The sequence below is a fragment of the Aplidium turbinatum genome, chromosome 5, assembly GCF_918807975.1.
Source record: "Aplidium turbinatum chromosome 5, kaAplTurb1.1, whole genome shotgun sequence".
Taxonomy (NCBI): domain Eukaryota; kingdom Metazoa; phylum Chordata; class Ascidiacea; order Aplousobranchia; family Polyclinidae; genus Aplidium; species Aplidium turbinatum.
Window position 1 is genome coordinate 34,274,460 of NC_137476.1, and position 24,310 is coordinate 34,298,769.

The 24,310-nt window shown below is 37.3% G+C and overlaps 2 protein-coding genes across 2 annotated transcripts in view; both read left to right on the forward strand.

Moving 5' to 3' along the window:
- The first annotated feature begins 510 nt into the window (after positions 1 to 510).
- LOC145771201 (thiosulfate sulfurtransferase/rhodanese-like domain-containing protein 3) lies at positions 511 to 858 on the forward strand. Its single transcript, XM_082582935.1, has one exon. It carries the CDS (start codon positions 511 to 513, stop codon positions 856 to 858), a length of 348 nt encoding a protein of 115 aa, XP_082439061.1.
- Positions 859 to 4,907: 4,049 nt separating this feature from the next.
- LOC145770079 (ubiquitin carboxyl-terminal hydrolase 24-like) overlaps positions 4,908 to 24,310 on the forward strand; it is a 37,767-nt gene continuing 18,364 nt past the window's right edge. The window contains exons 1-26 of the mRNA XM_082581669.1: positions 4,908 to 5,046; positions 5,763 to 5,916; positions 6,536 to 6,618; positions 7,404 to 7,541; positions 8,102 to 8,195; positions 8,656 to 8,773; positions 9,031 to 9,219; positions 9,665 to 9,862; positions 10,222 to 10,380; positions 10,798 to 11,013; positions 11,516 to 11,719; positions 11,952 to 12,113; positions 12,538 to 12,783; positions 13,032 to 13,138; positions 13,391 to 13,483; positions 14,144 to 14,264; positions 14,731 to 14,925; positions 15,378 to 15,490; positions 15,952 to 16,285; positions 16,674 to 16,763; positions 17,291 to 17,462; positions 17,861 to 17,981; positions 18,478 to 18,589; positions 18,891 to 19,060; positions 19,390 to 19,500; positions 19,860 to 19,986. Of these exons, the coding sequence (XP_082437795.1) occupies positions 5,010 to 5,046; positions 5,763 to 5,916; positions 6,536 to 6,618; positions 7,404 to 7,541; positions 8,102 to 8,195; positions 8,656 to 8,773; positions 9,031 to 9,219; positions 9,665 to 9,862; positions 10,222 to 10,380; positions 10,798 to 11,013; positions 11,516 to 11,719; positions 11,952 to 12,113; positions 12,538 to 12,783; positions 13,032 to 13,138; positions 13,391 to 13,483; positions 14,144 to 14,264; positions 14,731 to 14,925; positions 15,378 to 15,490; positions 15,952 to 16,285; positions 16,674 to 16,763; positions 17,291 to 17,462; positions 17,861 to 17,981; positions 18,478 to 18,589; positions 18,891 to 19,060; positions 19,390 to 19,500; positions 19,860 to 19,986 (3,864 nt within the window). The 5' untranslated portion in view covers positions 4,908 to 5,009. The remainder of the gene's footprint in view (positions 5,047 to 5,762; positions 5,917 to 6,535; positions 6,619 to 7,403; positions 7,542 to 8,101; positions 8,196 to 8,655; positions 8,774 to 9,030; positions 9,220 to 9,664; positions 9,863 to 10,221; positions 10,381 to 10,797; positions 11,014 to 11,515; positions 11,720 to 11,951; positions 12,114 to 12,537; positions 12,784 to 13,031; positions 13,139 to 13,390; positions 13,484 to 14,143; positions 14,265 to 14,730; positions 14,926 to 15,377; positions 15,491 to 15,951; positions 16,286 to 16,673; positions 16,764 to 17,290; positions 17,463 to 17,860; positions 17,982 to 18,477; positions 18,590 to 18,890; positions 19,061 to 19,389; positions 19,501 to 19,859; positions 19,987 to 24,310) is intronic.

The following is a 24,310-nucleotide window of genomic DNA, read 5'->3' on the forward strand; positions in this document are numbered from 1 at the left end:
TTCCGCTAACCGCAGTTTCCGCTAACCCTCGAGTTTGTTTCAAATTGTTTGGGGAAACTCCGATCAGCGACTTCGGCTTTGTGCTATTAAACTGCAATCAGCGACTTCGGCTTTTTTTAATTTTTTCTCTCGATCTTTTCAGGGTACGAACTGACTGTACGAATGGTTCAAGGTACGAACTAGGTTGCACCCTATGTTTTGTTGATAAATTTATGATTATAATTGCTATTATCTAAAAAAGTTTAGATTTAATTTCAATTTTTGTAATTTTTTTAAGCTGTATAAATTAGTCTAGTTATAAAGATGGCTAATTTCAGAAAAGTTTTTCTTGGTTTATTGGAAGTAAAAAGCTGCAACATTGCCAGACGAATTTATCTTCCCACTCTGAGATTACTATCAATTTTCCCTGCAAAAAGAATTGTTTATCCGATTTATAACAATAAACCTTGTATATCAGCAGCACAGTTTTCTCAACAGTGGATACAAAGAGAGCAAAGAAAAGAATATACAATGTCTGCAGAAGAACTTGAAAAAGCTATTATTGATGACAATGTTTATGTTGTTGATGTTCGTGAACCGAATGAAGTTAAATCTGGGAGAGTGATGTCGAAACGATTTGTCAACATTCCCATTGGTGTGATTTTTAAGTCTTTACAACTTTCTGAAGAAGAGTTTGCAAAAAAATTTGCTGCTCCAAAACCAAATAAAGATACTGAGAATGTAGTTTTTATGTGTGCAAGTGGTGTGCGGAGCACGTTTGCTTTGCAAGCTGCTCAAAGCATGGGCTATTCCAAAAGTAAACATTTATCTGGAGGATTCAAGCAGTGGTATGAACTCTATGGAAAAAATCAACATTAACGGAATCAAATTTATATATCCTATTTGCTATGATAAATGGTATTAATACATATATATGCTTTAAATGTACATCTTGGTTCATAATTTGTAAATAACTGTTAACGTGGTAACAAGCTTGGCTCATTCAATGCTAAATCTAATACACTTGTTTTGTATTTCACATGTTAACTCCATTGTATGCTTGTCTGACATTTGACAGAATGAAGCATAAGTATATATTGCTTGCTAATGCCACAAATACAAGATGTCCACTTACCACGTTACCGTACTTCATTGTTTTTCATACTAAAGTTTTTCTTCTGTGATACAATTATAAGTTATCAAGTATCAACCTTCAAATAGTTTCTAGTCTGTCTACTTGCCTGCTTTGACTTAGCTGATGAATTCATATTTATTTGTGTACAGTTGTAAATTGTGTAATCCATGGTGACTTTTATACATAGGCCATGCCAATGTGTAGCTTCAAATTTGACTGGAGGCCAATTTGTCAGTAGCCAAAATAGCTAGGATAAGTTGGTCGTTTGAGTAGTAGTTAAATGATATAGTCTTTGTGTGATTTTGAGCTACTTTTGTGCTATTGTTACCATACAAATAATGGACAAGATTTGGCAGTTGTGCTGAAAATCCAAAAAGTGGCTACCAACACTGGTAAGAGGAAAATGTTTGTTATTTTTTTACCTAATATTACAAGTTTTGCAGTAATTTGAGATTCAGTGATCACACTTTGGCAATTTAGATTCTCATAACTACCTTTTCAAAGGGATATATATATAAAGCAAAGCTTAGAGTTTAAAATCAAAATTACATCGGTCACCAGTCAGGCCCTGAGTTTGCACTTTGGCAAGGCGTGTGTATATAGAGCGCCATGGTGCAATTATTTTAGCATAATTATGGTATGTGTAAATGTTATGACAGTTCAATTTATGTAAAACCATTTTTAGTTGCACTTACAGAAAAGAATTGATTTACCTAACTGTTGTATTTTATGCTCTATGCTTGGTTACAAGAAATATTTTAAACAAATTTGTTATGATGTTGCAGTAGCTTTCACATAATATTACCTTAATAATTTAGATTACACAACACATGTAAAACTGTCAGTATGGTACAAAATTCAATTTTGTAAGCTTTGTTTTGTGGATTCTTCGACCAGGTGTCAATTGTTAGCTTTAATTTATACCATGTTACTCATCACAATCAAAACTGTTTGAACTTTCAGATCTGTAATTTAATGTAATATAAATCTTGATAAGAAAATGTTACCATTTGCAATCAGAGCACGACATTTAGGCACAGACTCATAAGCACAAACCAGCTTGGCGCCCACGCCCTACACTGTGGCAGTGGGTGATTTAAGTGCTGCTTAAACTGTGATGCTGGGTGATTTACATGCTATTTTAAATAAACTGTGTTTTGTTGGGTTCATGGTAGTAATGTTATTACTATAAATATATGTCTGAAACTAGTCATGCAAGTTCTCCTTTTTTAGCTTAGTAGGTCAATGTTTTCTACACCAACGTAGTAGCTTATTAGATAATAAAAAATAAATTGTAATGCGTAAAATATGGTACAGTGCTCATAAATCATTTGCAATTAAATAAAGAGAATAATGCGAACACTACTATTTAATTTGCAAAGAACTCGTTATAACCCAGCTTGATTGGTTTTATAATCCAGAAAATTGCTGTTTCAAGTTCCCAGCAAAATACAGATTTCTCGGAATAGCATCTAGATCACTTGGCACCATGGTGATTGGTGAATGTGCCTACGATCCCTACATGGTACATGTAATTGCGCCTAAAATGGTCAACTCAATGCAATTGCCAGATTATACCCAATTACCTAAATGTAAAATCCCCACACAAGGAACAACTTTTATGAGGTGAATGTATAACATTTGACTGAGATCCCTGTTTAGGTTACAATTTGATAAAGTTGATTTGAAGAATAAGATAAGGAATGTTTGTATTGTTGGCAAGTAAACTGCAAATTCTTATGCTTATCAATCATCATATATAACACAGGCCAACAAAAAAATTTTGGCACAAAAGGTGAGAGTCAATTTAGAGTAGCCTATTTCAGGGCCCCTAATTTCGAAAATGCACTTAGTTTTTTCAAATTGGCTCTAGTTTTCGAGATATTCGACAATGAAAATATTTTTGAAATCGTTACTCAAAAGCTTTCAATTGGCACATTACTTATTTTCAGCCCTGCTTTTCATTGTGATGTCATAATTGCACTTGTCTCTGAGTTCAATTGGTTGATGTTGTATGAAACTTCAAAGTGCAAGCAAGGGTCGAAATGAACTGTGATTATGTAAGGGAGACATGAATATTGAATGAAAACAGTTGTGAATCAGCACCTCACAAGAAAAATAGCCCGAAAGTCATGTGTTTTTTGAATGCAGCTTTAAATTGAAAAGGTAGGCCTACTGAAATGGATACTTGTACAAATGAAATTTTATTCTAAGCCTTTGCTAAGGCCAAGTCTTTGCTGCAAGAAGTTTTTTTTATCTATAGGCTAATAAATGGCATGGGCTAATAAAATATGCCTTTGACGAGTAGGATGCTGTCCTCTATACGGCTGCATTGACACTGTCTGCTTTGACACTGTCTGCTTTGTGAAGCGCTGAGGAGCAAGCATTCTGCAGCGCTGAGGAGCAAGCATTCTGCGATGGATACAGTGCTATATAAAAACAAGCATTATTATTATTACTTTGACATGAAACTGGTTGATCATGATAAGTCCTGAGTTCCTCCTAAAGTATGCAAACATTGCACTCAAAGCCGTTTCTGGGCTCAAGGCTAAGAAGAAGTTCAGAGTGCCATGGCGTAAAGAGAGCCGTGGAATCACCTTATTGATAGGCTACTTATGTACGCATTGTACGGTGAACATGTTCGAATGAAGTCGTCACAAAGGAAGTTGGAACATCATGTTTATATGGAGAGTGCAAGACGGCCATTGCATGGACGTTGCCATTTATGGTTTTTCTTTGTCCTCTCTTGTTTCAAGTGGGGATTTGCTTGAAACAATAGTAAAACGGGAATAACCCAGAGTAACTTCAATACCTTCAGCAATGTTTTAGAGCAAGGTCAAGGTTTTTTCTGAAAACCATTTCTATCACCTATTGTAGTTAGAGATTTAGTTATCAAAAGTGGCAGCTGGAATCTTGGCTCCTCATCTCGATCAACGTGGCATTTTTGACTCCGGAGCCAAGATTACGTGCTTCCGTAACAAGAATAAAATTCTAAGCAGCTACTTTACTGAAAGACATAACTTTGTATTCTGCAATTACATAAATGGCCTTCATACTTTGATGGGGTGTTGCTCAGTGCCAGTGGGTTTACCATAATAACGAGTTGCGCTTGTTCATCGATAGCTTTGTTTTGCTTATTTGTCTAGTTTGTTAAGCAAAACAATGTATGCATTTTGTTTGTACTTAGTAGCTTAGTTAGTAAATCCGATACTGTTGAAGTCAACAAATATATTAACGCAAAACACAAGGTATAATTATATTCTACCGTACATCTTGTACCGGTATCCTCAGGCTTGCTTCACGTCGTATTTTGAGTGTTACTGGGCCAGTAAACGTTAAATAGCTGTTTGTTTGGGTTGTAATCAACGTGATTGGTTCCAAATAGCCTTTGTACAACTCAGTAATGTGCCTGGGATTACTTTCAGTTTTGTCTATGTAATAAACCACACGACGTTAAATCTATAGGGGCTCAAAACTGCGAAAAAAATGTTTTTGCTGTATCTCAAAAACTAGAGCCACTTCGAAAAAAACAAGTGCATTTTCGGAATCAGGGGCCTCGAAATACCCTAAAATGACTCTAACATGTCGTGCCTTTGAAAAAAAATTTTTTTTGTTGGCCTGTGTAAATTATAATTTAAGTTTCTAGTATATATTTATAAAAGCAACTATGAAATTTGAGAGTAAATAATTTGCGCCAGTTTATATTGAGCTCTCTGAGAGCTGCATTTACAAAGTTTTATTCAGTATAATATTTAGAATGCACCTGTTCAACCATTGCCTTCTCTTAGGTGTTTTTCAACTTATGGCTTGATTAGTGCTAGCAATTTTGTAAGCTTTATACGCCAGTGTTTTATGTCTAACTTATGTTTTAATGAAACCTTAATGATCATTTAAAATGGAAATTACAGAAGAGAATGTCCAGACTTTACTGGGTAAGTGCAATAGAATTAAAAAATGCTAACAATAAATTTTATTGTATAGGGAGTGGCAGGGGTGGCCTAACTATACCAGGGGTGGCCAAGCTGCGGCTCTCGAGCCGCCTGTGGCTCTTTTAGCTCTTGATTTTGGCTTTTTAATAAATTAGCATTAATGAATTTACAATGCACATGCATTTTCCCCATCTTGCTGTGTATTTTCAGCACAACAAACTGTTATGAGTCATTTATTACGTGATGAAATTTGTACAGTCAAAGCACTGTTCAGGTTTGATAAACCGACACTTGAAGGGATTACTTTGACATATCAGCCTAATTTCAAACATTGTACAGCCCAGGCCAAAACTCACAGTATCACCACGCAGCGCTAATTTATTGTTCGATGCCTTACATTTCAGTGTGAATGAATAAATTCGAACTTTGATTTTTCTTGTTGCAGCTCATTTAAAACTACATTTTGTAATATGAGTCTTAAGCATAGAGCAGGTCTGGCCACCCCTGGCATCGTATATATACTGTTCTCAATGTCTTGCATTTCAGCAAATTAATTGTTCCAGTTTTTACGTTGATACTCTTGCTATTAAAAAAGATGTGACTAATACATCTAAATTGAATATGTAACATTATATAAAATAAGAAAACGTCAAATTGCGTGCAAAATACTTGATTTATTCACTTTAAATCATTCAATTTATATATTCAATTCATTAAAGGTATGGGGTTTTATGACGAGAGCAGCATAAGACAAGCTCTGGTACTAGCCAAGGATGACCTAAACGAGGCAGTGTCCTACCTCACTTGCGAGATGCCCATGTCAACATATGATGTCATAACTGATGTAGACATGAATGATCTACCAGATACAAGGTTAGTTTCATGCAAAATTGAGCTTGTTTTTTTTTTATGCATGTTTATCGTTCATGGAATGCATTTGTAAAAAAAATCAGCATTTTTTGTGTTTAACTTACTCAATCTTTGGAATGTTGGTATCAGCTCGTATGGAGAGGGACCATATTTGAAATGTGAATTGTGATTAAGGTAAATACTAATTTTATTAAAACTTTTAGTCCATGAATATTTCTTTTGTGGTCATTGTCATTATAAATGCCTACTAGCTCAGTGAAATTTTGCTTTGCCCTAAGGAACCATTCTTGCATGATAAAGCATAACAGATAAACATCACCAGCTAAGGTGTTGTGATGAAGTGAACCAGAGCTTTTACCAGTGTGCAACCCTGGCTATTTTTCACATTTTAAACGGATTATCAAATCATATATTTTCATCTTATGTAAAATGTCTAAACATAACTCTACATTTTTGCTGATCCCATTGTATTCTCCCCACTCATTAGTGCACTATGCTAAATAGAAATCATCTGTTTTTATCAAAGATCGCTTGAACCTTCACTTGTAGCATTGCAACCGCATAGTATTCGTGGTACATATAGTCATACATGTCGTAAAGTCACTTCAAATTTGTTTCACAGTGAGAAATTAACTGCCACTTTTCCTCCTTCGTATGAAGAATCCACCAACAACAACATGAGTGAAATGCAGTGTAAAAGTGATGGTAGGTGTTTTCCCGTATTTACCGTATTTACTTGCAATTGGTTATAAAATTATTACAAGACACTAAGACAGTGTTGCTTTGCCCTACAAAGTTCTTATGTATGCATGTATAAATCAGATGTAATCTATAATTCATTAACCTCTTGATTGATACCACTTCCCTGTGTAGCAATTTATTCTGCTACCAACAAAGATCAATACTTTAGCTGCGATGTCATAGTTGGGCTTGTCTGCGTTAGTTTTGCAGTCAGGAGATTAATGTCCTGGATTGATACTAAAAAAGTTTTCACTAACGGCCAACCTACCATCTTCATTCTATGGCAAAGAACTCGAGGCTTGTTCACATGTCTTATCCCTTATCAGTCCTCATCAGCTTTTACCATCTTGGATTTGATAGCAGCCTGCATGAGTTGCATTGAGTTGGGGTGGATTCGATTCAGTTTGTGTTGGACAAGACGTTTGCTTCTGTGGTTTAATGGTTTTACTTGATAAAAAGCTAGTTTTAAAAATTGTTTTGTGTTATTTTTATCACATTCTGAAACTAAAACAGTAAAAGTGTGTCTTGTTCTTTCCATTTGTATTTACCATTGTTAACTAAATTTTTGATTTCAAATAGCGCTAAAAAATAGTCCTAGGCGACATGACCAGCGAACTCCAGTTACTTCAGAAGCTTTAGCTTCATATTATTTTCGTGCTATCTCCGATTAAATTGTTTGGCAGCGACGTCTAACAATGAAGGGTTTTATGTGACTCTGTTGAACATTGTGAACAACGTTGACATTGCAGAAGATCGCATAGATTTCCCGTACGAGCATTTAGTCGAACTGGAGGGCAGAGTCTTCACAGAAAATTGGTCCATCCCGTTTCGTAAAGACGAATCATTTGCCAAATGCCTGATTGCTGCAACCAAAATGATCGAAGAAGGTGAGAGTTTAACGATGGATTATATACATATAGTTTCTTTTGCAGCATGTGGCTACAACTGTAATTTGTTGATCAAGTATGGAAAGAGTCGAAAGCTGAGAAATATACTTTTTTTCTTGATTCTAAATTCCATTTCGAGTCTTTTATACCTGCTTGGCGATATGTAAATGTATATACGATACGACTAAATTCAGGATGTTTGCTTGGAATTAGAATTCGCATTGTGCTGTCATTGTTCAATTAAACTTTGTATACGATATTGAAAAACAGTTTTATCGTAGAACCGAGAAAGTTCTCCAAGTAGTAGTTAAAGTGTTCTGTCATCTGAATGTAAATCGGTATCTAGGTCTAAAAATGGGTTTACACACATGAGGCTGGACCAGAAAAAATGTGCTTTGTGAGAATTTTGCTTTTTTCTGCCCTTTCACAGGTCGCTAATATAAATTCACCATTCCAATAGACTTATTACTCGCCGTTCCAGTGTCTTGTTGTCATTCAATTAGCTTTGTCTTTGGTTGAATATTATGTGCATCTGCTGATGGCTTATTATTCTCTTTCAGGTCTGTTGAATGCCGATGAAAATTGCGCTAGATTCCTCGACAGGTGCATGCCAGAATGTTTCAACAAGCTCCTAACATCCAACGCAGTCCAGAGGTGGCGTATTTATTAGTTTCTCATCTGGGTAAACTTCTGGGTCTGGCCGGCAAGCAGCCTGAGAATGCCAGTTCAATATTATTCTTGTGTCATGCAATCATGGATTCTGCTTGTTGTCGTAATAGTTAGGTGTGCAGTTCTTTGAGGTGAAGTATCAGCTGAATTGTGTTTTTTGTAATTGTATGCATCTTCCGTGTTGTAATTTTTTTGCAAGTCACATTGGTAAAGAGTACTAATAAATTTAAATATCAACAAATAATTCTTTCATAATCCACATTGAACTTCACTTTTTCAATGCAAATTAATATGCAATTTGAATTCCACAAAGCCTGTTTCTGTGTTAAACAACAAGGCAAGCCCTGTGTGACCGTCTGCAGACGTTAAATGAATGTAAAAAGTTTGCTAGTTGGGAGTGCGTTGTTCGCACCAGCGCAAATCATCTACAGTATTTATGTGACAGGTGGTTATCAGATGTGCAGGAAGGTATATACGACATGTTGGTGCTTTTTCTGGATCTTTTAATTGCTCGATTAAAACACAAACCTCTTCCACTCAACCTGCTCCAAATCCTGTCAACGGTAGGTGATATAATGTTGCTTTCTATTTGCAATTGATTGTCAAGCCCCAGATGTAAAGGAACGGAACACTTACAACACGTTTGTGCGTTTATTAGAATTATTATCTTTTCTAATAGTCGTTGCAACATTCATCTGATGAATGCAAAAGCAGAAACATGCACATCGTTTTGTTGCTTCACTGAAGTTTCGTCCACCTATGGTTAATTGGTTATGGTTATGTTTCTGTCAACTTCATTGCTTAAACTTTACTTTCTCAGGCTTTCGATCCCGATTGTGCCTGGAATTTAAAGAATAAGTACCGGCCCTGGTCACAGTCAAGCTGGGTTGGGAAGCTAGGGGGCTTTGAAAAATGCTACGCTCGGCCCCCTGATGATGAGCATCGGACGATACGCTTCATTGAACAGCGTGGTTGGATGGTTTCTCTCATCAACATGTTCTGTGAAAAGGCAAGGATAAAAACTTCCGAAAAATGAAACATTTAGTTTGTAAAAGGACTTTTTGAGGCAATTAATTATTAACCCAAGGAAATTGTTGATGAATTTTTAATTGAAGTTAAAATGGTTAATTTTTATATCGACGTTCTTTTTTTAAGCCACCTGGGATGATGATGAACCTTTTTGGTGCATAGTTAGGCGGAATTTTCTAACGCCCACACGAAAACGGTTAAAAAGCACTCACGGCCTTTTTATAGGCAAAAATTTGGTAATGTTCGTGTGACTTACAAAATACTGTCATTCGTTGTAGACTTCAACGCAGGACTGTGAAATTGGACCAAGAAACCATGATTTAAACTCCACAATTTTTTAAAAACAAACCCAGCCGAAAACGGCTGCGAGTCTGCAGCTCTGTTCAAAAGCCCATATCCAATAACTTGCATCATCCTTTTCATAGGGGGGTCTACTTGAGCTTGAGAGGGTGGTGAGCGGAGGTGCACAGCTGGATGCCTCCCAATACGCGGCTTTGCTGCATCCGTTCTCAAACTGCGTTGATTGGCTGAACCGGGCTTGTGTTCGGACATCCATTGGACCAATCATAGAAGAGGCCGTCAAATACGTTCGGGAATTATCAGAGGAAGATTTCAAGCTCAAAGTGGGTGCTTTGTTTATTGGGTTTGCCTGAAAGTAATTCAACTTGTTTTTTTTTTAATTATTATTTTGTAATAAAAGTTTCCTTAAGAGCAAATGGTCTCTTGGCAAGTTACAGCTTAGTCTCAGCGGCATAGCCTTGGCCAGCAAACATTTTTCTGTTATTTTGATCCTTTTTTAGCCTTCAATGGCAATATCCTAATAATCCTTTTAATCCAAATAATTAGTTTCATTTAAAAACTAATTCAGAAATCTTTTTCAAGTTAACTGCTATTTCCGTAGAAGCAAAGTCTGTGGTTTCTCTAATGATCGCATCTTCCAACTTTCCTTCAGCTAATCTTCATCAAAATCTTATTCTTGTAGAAACTGAGCTACTTAAGCGACCTTCTGAGCGCCATGAAGGGAGTTTGTAGGGTCATGTGGTCAGATGACGTCACGTTTGTTGAGGAGCTCAGGTTTGAAGTGACACTGCGAATGATGAAATGTCCGCACTTCAATGCAAAGATGAATGCACTCAAAGAGGTTGAGTAATTACCCGTGTTTTGTTTTAATTTTCCTGTTGTTTAATGATATCTTCCTTCATACAATTTATCTTCCAATGAGTTTTCCGCAATCTTTTAGGCTTATTCTGCGTCAATTTCTTATATGGATTTCTAACCAGTTGTGTTATATGTCGTTAAAAGTAAACCGTTTTTGCTGTGTGTCCGTGCATAGCTGTTGATCACACAGGACTGTGAGGGGCCGACAATTCGACGCAAACGTTAACTTCGTGTTATCAAGTGGATGTTTGCTTTTAATTAAACAAATTATTCATTGATTTGTATTTTTTTCGTCAAGTTATGTGGAATTTTGCATCATTTTATGCTATTTCTGTTTTCCCTTTTGGTTAAAATGGTGTACCACTCTATGCCGTTTAAAGACATACCTTTTATTCTTAAGGTCACCAAGCTCATAGAAGAAAGTCAATCTTACTTAAAAGATAACCAGTTTGAGAAAGATAAAGTTTTGGACTGGCTGGTCGATAACACAGTTCTGCGAATATCATTGGACGGCCACATTGACCAATCACAGTACTGCGATAAAATCCGAAAAGTCGTCGAGTTCATTGGCGATAAATTAAGCTCCGACGAGCTGACACAGTTGTGGAAATTACAGGTGCACTAATATAAGTTAGTTAGTTTTTACATTAACGACAGCGTCTACACTGTATAGCTGTAGAACATGGTTGATGACATAAGTTAATGTTAAGCGCTTTTTATCGAGGTAATCCAACTCCCTTGGCTTATGGCTTTCTATGTTTGAAAAAAATTGTTTCCAAAATTGACCCTGGCATAAAATATCGGAACGTTTGGTCAATGTCGAACTCGAATGGATGATATTCGACTAATAATTAAGAAACATTTCGAAAATTAAACTATTTTCATCAGCGCTAAAAGTTAATTTAAGACGCTCAGGTGTTGAAACTCTCTCTGAGCCATAAGTTAAGTTTCTACATTTTGGTCTTATTACATTTTCTGATCAAGCACTTCATTTGTCTTTTGTGAGTATATTTTCATTTTCAAACGTTGTTTTTTTAATTTTCATCATCCTGATCTTCAATCAGACAATGTATTTGTGATAGAAACAATGCTTTAAACAATTGCTCATCTTTGTTTAGAACAATGCCAGTCTCTCTGTGTCTGAGAACATCCAATCCATCATCTCAGGAGCGGCTCCTCAATTCACGGAACAGCAATTGGATCTTCTATTCTCCCTCATCCATAAGTCATGGCTAAGCGAAGATGAAAGAGCAAGAAGACAACTGGTCTCCTTCATTGGAAGAATCGGCCATAACTCAAAGCTTGGGAAGGACATAGAAAAAGTTAGTTTCTGTTTTTGGAAATGTTTAATGTTCTTAATAACTTCTTGCTATCCAGATCGTAAAAATATATGTGGATTGAAAATTTTTCTGTAGTGTGGTGGCTTATGATACGTAGCCTACGACTACGTTATTGAGTGGGGAAAAGTGAAAAAAATTTGCGAGGTTTAAATCTTGCATGAGCAATTGTTTGGGCGCTAAGATGCATGTGTGATGCCAATTTTCTTGCATCCAGGTGTTGACGTTGCTCTGGGATCTTGCTCACCTCCCCAAGCTCTCTCCTCATCTTGTGGAGCTTGCTCTGCGAGAGCACCACGCCATTTTGAGTGATACTTACCTTATCAAAGATTCTCTGAAAAAATCTTTTATCATCAGATGCGTTGAAGACCTTAAAAAGGTAAAATTGCTTTTAAGATCCTTAGATTTTTTTGTGGTGGAAGTTAAGTTTTCATAAGGTGGTGCAGTGACTCCCAACATTTATATAGCCACGCACTCCTTTCAAAGGTTAATGAAACCTCTGGATTTTTAAACTTTCAATATTGGCACTGAGTAAAATTTTGCAAAATCTAACTTGAGGACTTTGTGTTTTTTGGATGCATTCAAATACCTTAAAACTATTCATGACTCCAGGCTTTGAATCACTGATTTAGTGCAACATTTCGAAGCACTTGTAGTCGCAGCTTACATTGGTTTATCTGCAGTTAGAAAACGTTATTTTGATTTTGTTAGATTGATATGTCTGCATAAATTCAAGCTGTAAAATAAATAGTTGAAAGCTGTGTGTTTAAAACTTGGCAACTGTCGCTGCTTCCCTCCCGCAGGACCAATGGGTTGTGCCAGCACTTCGCCAGATGATCGAGATATCGAAGACGATCGTGAAGTCACAATACAAGGCCAATAAATCCGACCGTGGTTTCCTTCACGACTTAAACCGGCAGCATGACGTGCTCAAGCTCATCGTGGGGAGCTTGTTGCGCTGCCATCAGATGGCGATAGAGAGCGCAAAACGACAAGACGCCGAATTGAACGGAAACCTCCTTGTGGGAGACCGATACAAACATTCAGAGGTAAGAGGCAATGGAATGGATTTTCTTGAAGTGAAATCTTTCATTTATTGTGTATACGGAGCTGATTGGTTTGGACCTGTCTGCCATTGGTGAAGTGAAGCCCTTGTGATGAGAATTTTCAGCGATCATTGAGACAAGTTGGATTAAATTTGATATGTTTTTTCGATATGATATTATGTTGGATTAGATGATCTTTGCATGATATACCATAAGTATATGATACGGTTACGTTGTATTTTCGTTTCCAGTACGTTTGGTGGCATCTCAGCTTCCTGAAGTTTCTCCTTAAGGAAGGTGATCTTTACTTAACCTGGAATCGAGCCCGGGACCTATGGGACATTCTCTACGCTAACAAGTAACCTGTTGCATGAAGCACTGTTTATTTACCAAATTACTTCATCGTTTTCCATCAGTTTAATGCAGAGACTGGTTTAATGTCACCCTAACGTTAAAACATTAAAGTTGACTGCTTGGAGTTTTTTCATTTTTTCATGTGATGACGTAACTTCAAATGGCGGTATATGAGGTCAGCACAAACAGAAGTTAATTTTTTGCGTAACTTTGAGGTAGTAAATACGATATTAATGTTTTTTATTACCAATTGCAGGGATGCTTGCGTTGAAGACCGCGAAACCTGCTGTGATTGGTTCATCTGTGTGCTCAATGATCTGGAACCGGAAGCGTCAAAAATGATGTTTCGGTAATTGTTGTTTAGTTTCTATGATTTCAATTTCAAGTGACATAGGTGGTTGCCTTGACTTTTCGGCTGCTGTGGGAATTTTGGTGGAAAAGACATTTCGGAATGATTAAAATTAAATCCAGTTCTCGCCGCTCTACAATCAATGCAATACTAATACTTTATATGTTTTATGTAAATGTTGCAAGCAAATATGTTTTACTCTCTGCGTGTTACAAGGCAGAGAGTCCATTCGTGTATTGGCATCACTAAGCATAATAAAGGCATGCCTGAAGGTGGACATGAAGATTGGCTTCCTTGCCTTCCCGTCCACTTAAAGTAAATCTTAAACCACCAACATTGAATGCTACTAAAAAACGGAGTCATTTCATTTTTTCTAATTTTTTTTCTTTAAATGCTGAGTGCAAATCAGAAAAAATATTCGTTGCTTTACATCCTTTGGTGTAACTTCTCAAGGTGGCGAACCCACAGGCCTTCTGTTCAAAGTCGGGCACTCCATCTGATTTGTTACGTTATTTGCTTGGAGCGACTAAATTAAGTGAAACCCCTCGCAGTTGAATATCATCTAATGTAAATTTCGTTTTAGTAGATCGCCATTAATTTCCTTTAAACTCACATTCACTAAAAATTCCCAAAGTCAAGCTGTAAAGTTTTTCTTTCCAGAGAGCGACTCTCCAAGGTTGACGTGTTCTCTATGAACGACAGCTTGTTCAACTGCTTCATATCTTTCTTTGAGTCGGCCAATGGCGTAGAGCAAAAGATAAAGAAATCCCAAGGAGAAGTGGTACCAAAGATGACCTTTTGTTTGTTTCTTTTTATCGACTCTCGTATGACGTATCTGATCAAACCCATCCTTTCGTTGAACCGTTTTTTACTGATATAGTTGTCACTCCACTGTCACCTATCGAATAATTTGTGAATGGATTCTTGTGAGCAAAGTCTTGTCTGACAAATGAAGATAAAACGTTCAACTTCACTCCTTTATAAAGGGGTCATCTCGTCTGGATTCCATAGCGTTGTCGATGCTACTATTGTGTCTGATATCGTCCAAGTCGACTTGTGCAGCCGAATAAACCATTAAATAACTTACAAATTCTATATGTATATGTCACTGTCAATCATTCTGAAACAGGTCACTCGCCTAACTCCACCAGTTACTATTTATTAAAAACCTTACAGGCTGCTCTACCCTTGTTGGGATCTCCAAAAGATTCTTATTCAAATAGAGTATACTTATCTTCCATTGGTAGATTGTCGAAAAGATTGATTTGCTTGGCATCGACATTTTGTGGCGGATTTGTCTTGACTGTCAATCGTCATCAGTTGCCAAGAAGGCTGTTTCATCTCTCGTACGCTATTCGTATACGAATGTCTCTCACAAGCTGAAGAAGGACGTCATATCGCTGCACTCCAAGTTCCTCAACGAATGCTACAAACGATTGAATGTGAGATTTACTTTGTGGTTGTTAAATTTGTTGCTTTTTCTATCAAAGTGAGTTTACTTGTTCGCGAAGATGTATAACTTAACATTTCCTCAAAGTTAGTTCAAAACAACGTATGCAATAGTATACATGTGAAACGTATTCAAACTTTATACATTCCGTATCATGAGAGCCTTGTGGTCTCTGCTTTGCCGCTTAAATAGGGACTTTCCTTTGCTTAAAGCTTAGCGCTCAGGTACAAATCGCATACCACATATTCAGCAACTACTTCACCCACCCATGGTATGTTGGATGACAAAACCGATTATTGCTTCCAACTTTTTTGGGTAGTTGAGGTGAGAACTTCTACTCTGTGATGGCAGTGAAGCAGATCCTGGATCCCAAAATGCAGCAATGGCACCTCAAACGAACAAAGATAATTTTAGTAGTTGCTAATGCTTTTCTTACTGTCACAGGCCTGCCACACCGGCGAGAGCGGTGGCACCATTGCTGAAGCTGTCAACATTGCTACCAAGACTTTAGCGGCCAACATTCTGCCTGATGTTGCCATGGCTACAGGGACTAGAAGGTGAAGTGTTCAATTGTAAAGAAACTTTACTTTTCTGAGACAATCTTTTGAGGAAACAAACCATAAACAATAACGATTACCACAAGCACTTTGCATTGTATTTTATCGATATTTCGCCCTTATCTTACACATCTTTCAGCTGTTCGTTTTTATATTCACGCGTCTCTTTTACTTCTTCCCGTCTACCTTCAAATCCAATGCGTTTCCGAAAAAATTTCCTTCCTCTTTTCTTAGCGCACATCCAATCATCCATGCCATCTTGCTCTATTTTCCCCTGCAAGTTGGTCACCCTATAGTCTTCCTCATCTCCAGCATATCCATCAGTTTTACACTTTTTTTTCTTCCTATTTTTATGCTAGATTTTATGTCTACATTACATCATTCTACTTTACTGGTTTACTGCGACAATGGAACTTGATGCCCCGATGATGAATTTATAACGGAAGCTGTCTAACTTTCAGAATCAACAAATACTTGACTATCGAGCGTCTCCTCACGATTGTCTACACTTACATCAACGACATCGAAGCTTCATTCATGGAGACCCGGTCGATGTTGCCCCATGGGGAGTTTTACCGGGGTTCTCCTATCACCCTGGAAGTGAAGTTCGACTCCAACAAGCACGATTTTAAACTTGAAACCCACGGAAACGAGACCTTCCGCTGCATCCGGCGACAGATCGCTCATCACATCGAGGTGCTGTACGACCATGTCCAAATCTCCGTCAACGACAAGGTTATATCGCTCTCTAGCGATCGACTTCTGTTGGAAAGCTGCGGTATTTCGGGATACCAGGTAACCGTCCCGTTCGCTCTGTTTATCAACAACGTATTGCAATTGCTTGATCTGCTTTGAGTAAAGGAAAATAAACGAAGCAAATCCGAATTTTATGAAGCAACCGAGTCAGTGACTGCTGCTACAGTCTTCCATTGACTTCTCTCTTCTTGTGCAACTGGGTCATTGGAAGTTTAGTACCTTGTTTCTAGTGAAACCGGTACAGGTTATGAAATTTTTGCTTTTGAAGGCATAGTTTTCGGGTCCACGTCTTTTAGGTGCAGACAGTTAGGCGCCGGTCAAATAGGCGCGCATAATGTGCGCGCCTATTTGACCGGCGCCTAACTGTCTGCGGCTAAAAGGCTTGCTTCCTAGTTTTCTGACTATGTCCCAATGTATCTAATTGCAGGTTGTATTCGTGAAAACAATTTCCTCAGCTTCATCCGCCATGCAAATTGAAGAGGAGTCCGTGTTAAAGAGCAGTGCACTCACAGAGATGGTGAGTGGTTGTCACTACTTTAAATAATCATAAAAACCCAAACTGCGTTTCTAATTTGGCAGATACATGGCGCTTAAGTGAATAAAGATTCGTGCTAGGGTGCCACGGCTGCCACGCTGTACAAAGTGATTGGCTTGGCATAGAGGATGTGTTAAATATCTCCCTGTTAAAATCAGTGTTCAAACTTTGCTTTGAAATGGTTTGGTTTGGCTTTAGCTTTCATTAGAGATTAAGAGATTTGCTTTTCCTTCAATGCTGTTTAACGAAGGGCTGCCACAAAGTTTTTGGATTTGAACCGCTGTTAAATTCTGTGATGTTGCTTGTTTTTATTAGTTGGCCGAAAACGTTTGTAATTTTTAATTTATTTTCATGTTATTATGTTAAATGCCGTCTGGTTGTGCGGTTTTATTTGTCTGTGGTTAAAAATCACCTCTCTACCAAAGTTAAATCATTCTATAAGTTTGTCGTGAAACCAAATAAAGTTTCTCGCTGTCTTTTTCAATTCTTATTCTTTCTGATTGGTACAGGAGCAGAGACTTCCTTCGGTCGTGTTGGCTAAGCTTGGCAACCGAGTTTTCGATATCCTGTTCCAGTTAAGTGATCTGGACCAATCACAGATCACCAATTGTGTTCGTAGACTGATCCTTTTGCTACCCACCGACCCTCGGATTCTCCGCCGCATGGAATCCACCAACATGAGTGAGCAAGGCTGTACATTCGAAGAGATGAATGGTTATGTTCACAAACAATCAGCATTGTTTTCTAACTTTGCGTTATCGTATTATTACGTTTGTAACAATGCAGAGAAAGTTCTGTACAGTCTCATTTGGATAGTCACTGGATGATTTGCTTAACATTCTCCATGCTGGTTTTCATGAAGAGAAATTTTAAAGTTGACAATAATGTTTCTTTAATGTAACAAAATGAATGCACATCCAACGGTGTGTCTATTTTGTCTGATTATTATGTTTTATGGCTAAACCAATCAATTCATTGTAATCCCAGTACCATTTCAAGAGTTATTATATTCGTTGTACTCAGAAAGTCGTTGTGACAATGTAGGGTAACAATACCTTCATGTTGCATCCTTAATCTAGGTGACAGCGACTCTGGAAGCCACGAACCTGGAGAGGAATCCTCCACTATTCCTCTCTCCTCCGAATCCGAACATCCAATGGAAGGATTAGCAATTGATGGGTTTTCCAGCCGAAAGCGAATGTGAGACTTGGCTTGGTGGTGATCTATTCAATTCTTCATTAGATGGTGCAACTCATCCTGCTATACTTTTATTAATTTGGTGATATCATGAATTTTTATAGCTGATTTCTGTGTTTTTCTCCGTTCCTCCATCTCCTTTCTCCAACACAACTTATCTTCCTCTACACTTCAACTTAATCTCGGCTTCCCTCTTCACTTTCTGCTAAAAACACATCGCAATTTGATCCAGTCATCATCATAGCACATCGCCACACCATCATAACCAGTATCTTTTTTGCATACACTAACTTGGCAAGATTTTGTTCCTACTGTGCCAGCAAAATCAGTCATTTTTCCATTGATTCAATGTCTGCAGACATTGAATCAATGTAAAAATGACTGGTTGTGCTGTCTGGGTAATTGTGAGTCGTAAGATATGTTTGTCGCCAGAAATTCGCCTGACTCTTCCTGCAATCAAATTTAGCTTCCAAATGTCATAAGATCTTCCTCCATTCAGGTCATTTAACTCCCTTTTCCGTGTGTCCTCTCCTGACATGAATTTGTTCCGGCTGCGATACAATCTTGAAGTCCTCAGTGGTCTGCTGATGCCAGTGCGGGAAGAACAGCAGGTAGTGGCTCATATTTTGCCATGTTAATAACCCGGTTGAAACGTAAAACTAACAGTCAACCAATCATGAAAACAATGTTAGCAATGTGGTTAAATGTTTTAGGAAAGTTATTCTTAGAAGATTTTTTAAAATCCATTTCTTGTTGCTCAACTTCAAGGAGATTGCTGGAATAGAAGAGTTTATTTTTTCATCTGCAGCATTTCTACTGTTTTTTAGCAGTTTCGATAAATTTCGATTTATTTCTGTCATCAGAAATGTCTCAATTACGTTTGTGGTTCAAAGTTACCCATCTCCGCCACAGCAGGTTGCCATGGAGGACATGGGATCGTTCGTGCACACCTTCATCGTTTGTGGAGGGATGCAGATGGTGCTAAATGTCCTGCAAAAAGAAATCGTATCGGAAGCTGTGGAGCAGTTTGGTGATGCGGATACTAGGAGAGGATGTTACGCTGTGTCTCTCAACATCGCAAAGTATATTGATTTTGTTCTCCTCCACATCGTATTTATTGTTCCTTTAAGGATGGGGGATCTCCTCACTAAGACTCTCGTCCACATCTTGACATTTACAAACCAGTCTCAGTCTTAAACTTTGGATTTATTTTTAACTCAAATGGCACCGCATCAGTCTTCAGCAAGGTGCCGGAACTGTGGTTAACACTTCATTCTGTTCAATAGCATGGTTGAGTTGAATTCTGATGTCAAACACAACTTTACTACCATTTTTTTGTCATTTTTGTAGTACGGCCCCCTTTGTTACAACTCTACATCCATAGACGTTAGTTATATGTCATATTTTGCAGACTTCTTCTCTGTGGTTCGCCTTATTCCGACCAGCCCCACGATTGCGGGGGGTTCGGTGGAAAGGGGGTGATTGGCGTTGGGTCCGAAGCAGCAGTGTCACCCCTTAAACGGTAAGCAGATTCTGCAAGGTACAATTTTTAATCGTGCAGTTGAAATAACGTTTCAGAAATTTAGATTGAAAGTGCACCAAGCGCCACTAATATGTTTAATTTTAAAAATTAGCTATCGTACCGCTTTCTTACATGCTTGTTGCTTATATTTCAAATGTAGGCTTACCGTACGTTCCGATTTAGCCGGGACAGCTCCAGCTCCAAGGTTTCTCCCGGTTAGACAACCAAAACGTCCCGGTCAGGCACTCAGTTAACTTGGATTCAGTGTGTTAGCATTCTATCTGGCTTGATCACAATATTTTTTACCATTTTAGAAAAGCAAATGATTAAAACTTACATCTTGTAACGTTGTTTTCTAGTGATTCGTTCCGTGTTGGGTCATCGGACGCATCTGCCACTCCCACGAAGCGCAACAGGCGCAGTGTCTCCCAGAGTCCAGTGGTGATGGCATTTGAGATTCCTCTTGTAGCAAAGACCACTGTGCAGGTACACAAAGATATCTGTTTTGTTGCTCTAACACAGGGGTCACCCATGGCCCACTGCAGATAAGGCCAGATTTGTCACATTTTGAAGGATTTTATTAACAGGCTGACTCAAATTGTCTTAAACATTGCAGTTTCTACAACTAAAGTTCTTTCAGAAAATATTGTAAGAGGGTAACAAACATTTCCTTTATTAGTAATAAGTATTTAAAGCTTTGCACGATATCGTGAGCTTTCTTTGAGTTGATTGATACTTTATTAATCTTCATAAATGCCAACTGCAATACGAAATGAAACCTTTATCAGAAGTAGTTTTCTCCAAACCATCAACATTAACGTAAACGGAGAAAATAAACATTTTCTACAATTCAGTAGATTGTTTCTGATCTTTACTCAATGCACATTATAAAAAAATACGTCTTGGCAGGGCCATTGAGTGCATAATTGGGCCCGGTACCAAGCCAAACTCCGGGTCCCCTCAAAGTTTCAATTGGCAATGCACAAATAAATATACGTACGACCTGAATTTCTCTTTCACAAGTTTACTTTTTCTGCATAATTAGTGCAAACTATTATTTATCACATAGGTCCTCACAACAAGTACGGTGTGTGGAAGAAATAACATACATAAAATAATAACCGTTTTAAATACGTTTGCCTGCAGAAATGACAAACTTTAGAAAACATCCTGAATACTTGGTGCAAAATAACATCCGTCTTTCTGTAGCATACACACAACATGACTACAAAAATAATTGCCAATGCAGCAGCCAAAAGAAAGACCATGAAATTGTAATGATAAATGTTTATCAAGGGTGTAGTCAGGGGGCGAACAAAGAGAGCAATTGCCTCCCCTCGAAATATTTTAAAGTAACATTTCACACTCTATTACAGGATCATTTGACAAAGTTTTACTATCGATTTTGGCTGAAACAATGGCAATTTTAAGATATATTTTAAAATATTTTTCTGGAGGAGGACCCCAGTGAGTGCTCCACCTTCGATGAAACTCGTTGCCACTCCAGGCTCACTCACATATGAAAAAATACTTATTTGCCACCCCTGAAATTTTGTGCTGGCTGCACCCCTGATATTATATTTCATAGCCTACGTAAAATTTCAAGATTAATACTCGACCTTGCCTCACACCATCACATACACCAAAGGTATGAGAATTATGGTATCCCTACTTTACAATCATACATTATTTTGCATAAAAATACAAGAATTGTACAAATCGGATCATTGAACAAGCTTTGAAAACTTTACTTAGTCAAATTCATTTGAACAGTCTAAACATATAGTACAGTAAATAAGTGTAGGCAATGGGTTTAGCAAAATGCAAGATAGTTAACCTATTGATTTAAAAAAATACACTTACAGAAGTTGAAGCCAAACTGATTATCAGTCATACATAAAAAGACTCTAGTTATGAAAAACAAAATCCTTGAAAATTGTTGAATGTCATGTTGGCAAATGTGTATGGGCTATCACAATAACTACTGTTGTCTTTGTTGCTTTTCACAGCATGTACAATTTCAGAATACATGCAATAATTAGGTGCATGTCCAAGATACATTGAAGAAATGACTAGAAAAAAGTAACATACAAAAATCATAAGATGGATTAATACTCTCAGTTGTGGTACCCAGCTGATTAATTAATACCAATTTTTTAACACATTGTTTTGAACATATCTACAACGCAAAGGTACAAAAACCAACAAAGGTATATATCACGTTCCTATCTTGTAGAAGGGTTTGGATACAATGCATCATTGTTCATCACGAAGAGCACTTCTTAGTCTTACAGCATTTTTATAACAAAAGTAGAACACTCCTAATGCAGTAAGCTACATACTCACCATGGCACTGAGGTTTAACACCAAGGTCTACTGAAATCTGTACAATGTACATGCCAACAATACCAGCTCCACCAGTCACTCTAACTCCATCAACAGATAACGAGAGAGGTGAACAGGTGATAGACAAAAACTTTCTAATTACTTTTATGTTCATACTTGTCACTTAAATACTTTTGTAGTAAGTATTAATTCTTTCAACTTTGTCTTGTTTTGAAGTTGTTCTTGAACTCCTTGTGTTTTTGCTTCTTGTTTTTATATGGCAAAGCTTCTTTATTAATGAAGTAAAACCTGGTCAAATGCTGAGTCATTTTCAAACCACTGATATTTTATTAAGAAATTGGAATGCCTTTCTACCACCAGAAAGTGGTCCATCACCATGAATATGCTTGAAAGCAACTTCATTCCTTTGTTCAACATTACACAACTGAACTTTCCCTTCTATTTTTCTGTTCTTTTTTTGATGAATGAACTTTCCACGAAAGGACACAATCATTTAAATACAAAATTATAACTTTCAAAAATGTTTGTAATGGCCCTGATTAACTGTAACAGCAAAAATTCTGCATCTAAATGGTGATTGCTATGAACTACGAATAAAACTAGATAAAAGTTTTCGCTAAGCACCTTGGTATAACGAGGAGTTTTAAAAGTACCCCACTTTTGAGACGATGTTTCAGCCTAACACTTACCAGCAAAAAATAAACTTGTTGCTTTACAGGATGTTCACAAACGAGTTTAATTAAAAAAGCAATGACATTTAAAAAAGTTTTTTCTAGTAGACTCACTTTTTTAACATATCCATCATGTATTTTTGTTTTTAAAAACACAGCTCCTAAATGTCAAAAAGCTGTTTATGGTAAATATAACACAGTGGTACTTTGTTGGCTATTGTTGCCTCAAAAGTGTTTTAGCTTGTAAAAACATTAATGATTTTGTTAGATTTGTTTCAATGTTAATATTATGTTAAGATTAACTTGATTGAGCAGTCTTTGACCCATTGTAGATTTAAAAGCATTTCTAACTCCTTCAATCCTATTTATTTCCAGTAGATTTAGTCTAAGTCTAAATTACCATAGTCCAAGTCTAAATTACCATGTTGTACCAGTATATCGCGATTTCGGGTATTGAACCATTTTCAGTGTCACACAACTCCATAACCAGCACATTAAAATTTACAGCAGTTCAGTTTACAAAAAGGCTAAATAAAAATGACTGTGGCTATCATTCCCATACAAGGGTTGCCAGACATGAAATTCTGCCCAATTTTGAGAAAATACTGTAGCCTACGTTAAATTGCCCACTCCATTTTTTTTTATAAAGTGTAGCACACTGCAAAACTTAATCCACATACAGTCAAGTTACTACAATTTTTCATGCATATTACAAAGTATTTGACTTGCGATAACTTGAAAAGATCCAGTGTCTAAATATACCGTACTTGGAGCAAAACTAAAGTTCTTGATTTTTTGTTATTACAGTGCAGTGTTAAACACTTGTCATGCAGCCACTTAAAAAATGTGGGCATAAAAAGATCTGGGGGCTTGATTTAATTCTTTCAATTCTGATCACTTTCACAAAAGCATGGCTAATAAAACCTACTGAGAGACAAATGTCATTTTGAATAAACCATGCCATAATAGCAACCACAAAAATGACTGCAATGATGAATGATGAGTTTTTTCATGATGAAATCAGCACCTGTCAGTTAGGCAATTAGGCATACTTTAAAGCTTGGAAAAACTTAAAAGGTATAGTTTTTGCATAGTCAAAATAAAACAGTCATACTTGTTTGACATATCATTGAGCTATGTTAGCTCAAGCAGTAGACACTAGACAAGGCACTCTAACAGCTGCAAGGTATTACGGTATCTGTTAAACATACCCAAAGATTAAATTGGTGAATGCCTAACCTATTCTGGTATACCTATGCCTGTTGAACTGCCCAGGTACTTTTCAGTTTTAACTATCAACTAAGCAGCTTCAAAAAGAAAACAGACCCATCACCGGTGGTTTGAACTGCTGGACTTGGCTGGGTTGCATTGATCAAAAGTCTCACCAAATAGCCAGTTGAGTATGTGGGAGTGGCAAATAAATCATGTTTAGTTAACTCTAGTTAAAATAACAATAACACATGAACTTTTTATCAATCAACTGCTTTTAACTTTTTTTTAGCAATCGCTATCTTTTCGAGTATCCTGCCACATTTTGCCAGCAACTCAGACTGTTAATGATTCAAAGAAAAATGTGACAAATCAGGCCAGACACTAGAGGGGGCCATGGGTCACCAAACTACGGCTCGCGGGCTGGAACCGGCCCGCGAACTGATTCTATCCGGCCCGCCACGTGCTGCGGAAGTAACAGCTGCACTAAACTGTTAAGGAAAAAAGTTACCAAACTTTTTGTAAAGGACTGACGTTGCTGTTTATCATTAGGCCATCACAAATGGGGACAGCCTAGGCCAAAT